The sequence below is a fragment of the Phaseolus vulgaris genome, chromosome 4 (genome assembly GCF_000499845.2).
Source record: "Phaseolus vulgaris cultivar G19833 chromosome 4, P. vulgaris v2.0, whole genome shotgun sequence".
Taxonomy (NCBI): Eukaryota; Viridiplantae; Streptophyta; class Magnoliopsida; order Fabales; family Fabaceae; genus Phaseolus; species Phaseolus vulgaris.
Window position 1 is genome coordinate 10,044,439 of NC_023756.2, and position 7,181 is coordinate 10,051,619.

General features: G+C 46.1%; 1 protein-coding gene across 1 annotated transcript; it reads right to left on the bottom strand.

The window, feature by feature from the left end:
• Window positions 1-1,077: 1,077 nt before the first annotated feature.
• On the bottom strand, window positions 1,078-1,956 carry LOC137838273 (uncharacterized). Its single transcript, XM_068647524.1, has one exon. It carries the CDS (start codon window positions 1,954-1,956, stop codon window positions 1,078-1,080), a length of 879 nt encoding a protein of 292 aa, XP_068503625.1.
• Between the last annotated feature and the right edge of the window lie 5,225 nt (window positions 1,957-7,181).

Here is a 7,181-nt window from a genome sequence, read left to right on the forward strand (position 1 = left end):
GAAAAAAAGAAGACCTCCTCGCCTTTGAGCGAGTGCAGGCGAGAAAGAGGAGAAGTCCTCCTCGCCTTTGAGAGGCAAGAACAGATTGAAAGACCTCTTTGCATAAGCAGATTGAGGCAAGATTAAAAGTCCTCAGTGCATCCAGGGGGGAGGAGATGTACACCCTGGGCAAGTTGAGGCACCAGAGAAAGTCCTTCTCACCTTAGAGTGAGTTCAGGCAAGATGAAACTGAAAAGTCAGGGGTGTTCAGGACCTTAAACGGTGGGAAGGGAAGGTTGATGGAAAACGCCTTTTCCCCTTTAAGTGAAACATCAATGTTGACCCAGTAAGACCAGATAAAGCTTCCACATTTGCGGGCGGTGTGAAGATAGATAAAATCCTTCTCGTCTTGAATAGCTGAGATAGGTTCGCAGAGAACACCTCACTATCCAAATCATTGTTCTAAAACTCAGGGAGGTAGAGAAGGATCCGAAAGGCGCCTCTGCCCTAGATGAGGGAACAATGATCAAGTTATGCAAAAGAGGGTAACATCGCCAGAACCCCATGGCGTGAAGGTTGAGATAGTGAGGGGGTTGTATGGCGAGTACCAGATCGGAGGAATTTCCGGCGATGACAGGAGAAGCGTGAACTTCACTTGGCAGATAAGGTAAGCTGTGTTTAGAATATTATATTGAGTTAAAACCTGCTGCCTAGCAAGTGATTTTACGATAAGGTTTGTTACCTTAAGTATAAGTATAAGTCATCACCGATAATTGATGGTGGCTCGAGTTTACTTTGAATTAACAGTTTGTTAAGTTTGTTATAAGGTTAACAGTTTGCTCGAGTTAAAGCAGTGTGTGAAGGGTTAAGTTCAGGTAACGATGAGTTAGTCCAGTTGAATGAGTGTTACCAGTTATGTTGGTCGATCACGCAACAGATAGAGAGAGAGAAGACCAAGTCAAGTGAAAACATAGAAGATAACGCTCTAATAAAAAAAAAAGTCATATATACATCGCCAACAAAGTTGTGCATAGTTCAAATATTACAAACAAAAGACAAATTCAAGGTCTTCAAAGAGGAGGTGATGGGGGAAAGCAGTTAGTCTTCAGAAGGCACAATCTTCCCATCCACCACTTCGTTGCAGATCGATAACATGGAGAGGTCGAGCTCCGGATATTGGCATGCTATTTGCTCCAGAGCGGCGTCAAACCCGGCGGTGAGGACCTGAGCCGCGCTTTGGTTGAGCTCGTACGCTTGTTTCTTCAAATCTTCTCTCTCCTCATGAGCCCGAGCCAGTTCTTCAGCAGCTTTCTTGCTCTCGTCCCGAGCTTGGGCCAGCTCTGCAGCAATTCTTTTAGTTTCCTCACGAGCTTCGGTGAGCTCAGTGAGAGCCTTGTCCCTCTCAGCTTCGACCTTCCCCAAGAGGACCTCCCTCTCTGCTAATCTTTTTTCGATCTTCTCCATCTTGGAAGCTTCAGCTTTTTGTGCAGCCTCCAAATCTGCCACTTTGACCCTAAATGGGACAAGTTTGCTCTCCAGGTCAATCTTTTCTTGGAGTTGAGTGTGCAGCTTTTGGCGCAGATCGGAGGCTTCCTTGCGTGTGTTCCTTAGTTCCGCTTCCAGCGCATCCTCCAGCCTTGAATGTTCCATCTCCGTCATCAGCAGATTGCATGTGAGCTTTTCAGCCTTAGTCTTTATGATGAGATTCGACTCTTTGAGCTCGAGATTTTCCTGTTGGAGCCTCTTGAGCGAATCCGTCGCAGCTCTTGTTACAAGCGAAGGGAAACCTTCCGCCATGGCCTTTAGCTGAGCTGCAAAGGGTCCCAAGGTCTCCCTGAAGGAATCTGGGAGACTTGAGGCTGATGCTGGAGGTGCTGGTGGAGTTTGATGTTGACTTTCACCACCATCCTCTTGAGCTTGCACAGCAAGGGGGGCTTCAAGGTGTGGTGGTGAGGCTGGGGCTTTTGTTATAGGCATTGGGGAAGCCTGGGCACCCTCATCTTCTTCTAGTGCGGCCCCAGCGATGGATGTGGTGGAAGGAGGACCCTCTCCAATAGATACAAATGGTGTTGAGGCGCTTGGAGGGTTCTCTGCATAGTTAGGGCCGCTGCTTTCGACCACTGGGGGCGCAGCGGCCAGTGGTGCTGCTTGGACCGGTTATAGCCGAGCTGGAGGTGATGGCGGCGTTGGTGTTGGGAGTGCAGGTGGTGTAGAGGTGGTTACCCTTTTCCTCTTGGTGATGAGACCATCCTCGGTGTCTTCATCGTCGTCTTCTTCCTCCGACACCACCTGAGGGGTCTTCCTCTTTGGTCTCTTCAACACCAATTTTTTCCTTTCTGGGGCGGGTAGGGCCCCAGAAGGAGTTGGACCTCGGGGAGGAGTTTTTCCTTGGGCAGCGGCGATCTCCACAACCGAGTTGGGCACAGTTTGGGAGCCTGCCGCAAGTTTGTGGGATCGGGCGATCGCCCTCAATTCTGCCAGCTTTCCTTTTCCCAACATTGCGTCTGCACAAGGTAAAAAATAGACGAGTATGCCCCAAAGCAGAAGCAGAACATACAAGTATATACATACAGAAATAATATAAGCAAATAGCAAATGGATGAATGATCAAGACCAGTACAGAACAAACAGAATGCCAAAGACAGAATGGTAGAAATGCTAAGACAGTTTGAACACAAAATGAGAGTCTTGGTGTTGAGGTAAGGGCTAACCTATGTACATTTCAAGTTGGCCCTCGAGGAATTCGAAGGAGATTATTGGAGCAGTGGGGAAGGTGATGTTGGCAGAAGCCACACTTTTCCAGAAGAGACAAAGGTCTTTGTCCAAATCCCCCATGTTGTCAGGACTTCTTGCTCTCCTGAAGTTGTCCCTGGAATCCTTTTTCCCCTTGTTTACCCAATACAAGGGGAAGCCATCAAGCAACGAAGGGTCTTGGTCGTTCTGGCACACCTTGACGAATTTCCCCTTCCAGTATTTATAGGATTGCTGGAAGATGGAGAGGATTGACCTCCCAGCAATTCCATTCAAGCTGGCCTAGAGGCGATCTCCAGGATTCTTTGCCTCAAATAGAAAAAGGAAGACATCAACCGAAACCGGCAGCCCCAAGTGCGCGTAAAAGATTTGAAACGCCCTCACGAATGCCCAGCTGTTGGGATGGAGCTGGGCAGGGGCGATGTCGAGCTCGGTCAACAGCTCCCTCTCGAAACGAGTGAAAGGAAACCTAAGTTTCACTTTCTTGAACAGCGTGGCGTAGACGAAGCAGAACAACTCGCCGTTGTTCCCCTTATCGTCTGCACAGATTGGTTCTCCAAGGAGGCAAGGCAACACCGTCACATTGTCATCGTGCTCCTTGTGAAATGAAAGGTTGGGTCGATCCCCTTTCTTCAGACGAAGCACCCCCACCTCAGTATTTATCAACGAGGTTTCCTTCAGTAGAGTTGAGGTGGCACACCTTGACGAATTTCCCCTTCCAGTATTTATAGGATTGCTGGAAGATGGAGAGGATTGACCTCCCAGCAATTCCATTCAAGCTGGCCTAGAGGCGATCTCCAGGATTCTTTGCCTCAAATAGAAAAAGGAAGACATCAACCGAAACCGGCAGCCCCAAGTGCGCGTAAAAGATTTGAAACGCCCTCACGAATGCCCAGCTGTTGGGATGGAGCTGGGCAGGGGCGATGTCGAGCTCGGTCAACAGCTCCCTCTCGAAACGAGTGAAAGGAAACCTAAGTTTCACTTTCTTGAACAGCGTGGCGTAGACGAAGCAGAACAACTCGCCGTTGTTCCCCTTATCGTCTGCACAGATTGGTTCTCCAAGGAGGCAAGGCAACACCGTCACATTGTCATCGTGCTCCTTGTGAAATGAAAGGTTGGGTCGATCCCCTTTCTTCAGACGAAGCACCCCCACCTCAGTATTTATCAACGAGGTTTCCTTCAGTAGAGTTGAGGTGGCCCAAGGGTAGAGCTATTGGTAGTCCCGTGGAGGAAGGGAGACTCCCCCGGCTTGTGGTGGAGTTGCTTGGGTAAGGTTGGCACGAGAAGTGGCAGGCCTCTCAGCCTATGTGGAAGGAACACCGGAGGCACGTGAGGGGTTGCGTGTTGGTGGAGGGTTTGTCCCAGGGATAACCCTACGAGTTTTGGGAGGAGGGTTTCGCGATGAGGAAGGAGGATTAGCGGTGGACTTTGTGTGAGCCATCGCAGGAACTGCAAAGGAAAGAAAAGGGAAGAAATGAGGATAGCAAGAGAATGACTCGATTGAGGACGAAGAAGATAGAACGAACGAGTGAGAGTTCACTGGGGTAGACGTTATCAAGAATGAAACTCTAAGTTACGAGAAAAAGAGAAACAACCCACAACGTATGCTCCAGACAGTTAATGGATGATGCAAACCGATTAAAATGCAACAAATATCAGTAGAAGGAGTAAAAGAGTTACCTTTTGATGATCGGGTAAATGTTGAAGGAAGTTGAAGATTGTGGGAGACGAAAGGTTTCGTAGTTCGCAGAGAGAACGTTTAGAATGCTTGAAGATGAAGAAAGATAATGAAACAGTGAATGGCGCGAAGGGTTTAAGGGTTTCGAACGTTGTAGGAAGCGCAAACGACAATTAAAAACAACCGTTGATGAAGCCACGTGTCGTTTGATTAAAAAGGGGTTGGTGAAGCGTCAGAAAGGCAAAAGAGCACGAACATACGGAAGTCTGTACAAGGGCCACGTAGATCGACGATGATTTGACTTCTTAGTCTTTTTGCTGGTCAAGTCTCAGCTTAAGACTGGGGGGCTTGTGTACCGATCAGGTCATCGGGTGTGATGACGTGGCAGCAAGAGACAATATAGGCACGTTGAACAAGACACCTGGCCGACAGAAGGGAAGTAAATCGGGAAGTCAGTATAGTCGCCGATCGCTGAAGTGGCGTTCTCCGATCTCTAATGTGCGTAACCGGCGGTCACCAGAGTTGCGTCACAGTCGCCGTATATGAGTACTAGGAGATCAGGTGGTTAGAGATCGCCGAGAGGCTTATTTAAGGTTTCCAAGAGGTACAAGTATGGAAGACGAGTGATATGTTTGTCACGTAGCAGCGGAGGATGAGGTTATCAGATGATCACACCCTGGCCAGAGGTCGGGTCGAGGGAACAGTTTTCCAGAACATGCATGGTGTGCAAGTGAAGCAGATCGTGATGGCGGCAGGCGAGACCACAGAGATGGTGCACGTGGTGGCACCCGGTACTCGCCACTTAAGGGGTCGCGCTCCAAGGAAAGTCGTGCATCGAGTTACTCCCTGTATGGATAACTTAGTCGAATGACGAGAAGAGTAGAAGTGACGCTCGAGTTATCCTAGCTCAGATGATGACACGTGTAGGGCTGGGTACAACCTGCGACCCCAGCCCAGATGCTGACACGTGTACAACTGGATGTGAGCCACGCGTCCAGAGGTGTAACCGTCAGGAGAGAGAAAAGGCTCAGGTATATAAGGAACACTTAACAGATTTTTGAGGTACGCTTTCAGAACGCATTTTATACACTGAGATTCACTACGCACGGTTCCTTGAGTTGAGATATTCTCTCTGAGTTTTTGGTGATTCCTCCACTGACTTGGGCGTCGGAGCGCGATCGGCCGCAGTGGCGCCACTTTGTTTTCTTTAGGTTCTTGCGAGGAATTAACGCGTGAAGAGCAAAATCTAACGTGGTGCGAAGCTGATCCAGAGGAGAGATCTTTGACGTGGCAAGACTCTTGCACTCAAGTCAAGCGGCAGGATCAGACACTTTACTTTAAGATTGAGATTTTAGGTGTTAATGGTGATGACCTTAGGAAAATTCCCACTGGACACTAACTTAACCAAGTAGTTAAGTAGGTGTGAAGGTGCATTTCACAAAGACAAAGATAAAAAAGACATTGTATGGTGACGTGTATGCAATTGCCGAAATAAAGAAGAAAACTAGGAAACATTAATGGAAAGGAAACTTGAAGGAAAAGGAAGAAGAAACTTATGGAGGTGGTGGTGGGTGGTCACGCCACTTGATGGGTGGAAACTATAAGAATTGATGGCTTAAATAAGAGGGGGGGTGAATTTTTTGCCAAAGATTTTCGTAAAGATTGATTAAGAATGAACCTTTATCAAACAAACACACAGATAAGCAATAAAGGAAAGGAATCAACCAATGATACAAAAACTGTTTTCAGAATTTTAATCAGTAAAATCACGTTTTAACCGGTTGTTTATATCAACAACAAAAGCATAATTAAAACAAACAGTTATAAGGAGTTAGAGATAGAGAGATTTACACAACGAATTTTATATTGGTTCACTCAACCTTGAGCTACATCCAGTTCTCAGAACAACCTCTGAGTTCCACTCGTAATCAATTACAGATTACACCAACACACCGTAAAGAGGTGACCTTACTCACCCTCTTTGCAACACCACACACCTCAAGTCAGAACACCCTCTAACTTTGCAGGATTTCACACACACTTGCAAGTTTATGAAAGTACAATTACAAGAATCATGAAAGGAATAGAAAACACCTGAGATTACACAAATCAAGAAGTCCTATGATCAGATCTTGTACTAGTGTAAAGCTAAACAACAATCTTGCAAACCTTTTGAAAACTTCTTTCAAAAACAAATATCAATCTCTCTTTGATTTCAAACTGTGTAAAAACTTGTTCTTATTTGTTTTGAAAGGAAGGCTATTTTATAGTACTAAAAAACTAGTCGTTCAAGGCAACATTAATGATCCAAAACAGTTTTGATCACACCCAAAACAGGTTAACAGGTTTTCAAAAAATTGTTAGGAAATGTTATAATCAACCGGTTGAAAAGACGTTTTAACTGGTTGAATTGGTTAGGCAGTTACATAACCAAGTCAAAAACAGTTTCAAAACCTTTAAACAAGCCAAGTGACAAACAACCGATTATTTCGATAATTCAACCGGTTGTTTTTCTCTTTGCTTAGAAAAACACTTTGCTTTTTAAAACAGATTGGGCAAACTTTGTGAAAGGATTACATAGATTCTAAACACTTTAATCTAAACCCAAACCAAAAGCAGCAAGGCTTCAAGCTTCATCATGGATTTGAAACATCAAAGCTCCCATGCTCTACAATCTCCCCCTATTTGATGGAGACAAATCCTTGGGATGCTTTTAGGAATGTTCTTGTTTAGAATCTGTACAACTTGCATTCATGAGCAAACATAGAAACAC

Excerpts from the sequence above, each read along its gene's own strand:
- LOC137838273 (XM_068647524.1), bottom strand. The coding sequence starts at position 1,956 with ATGCCTATAACAAAAGCCCCAGCCTCACCACCACACCTTGAAGCCCCC.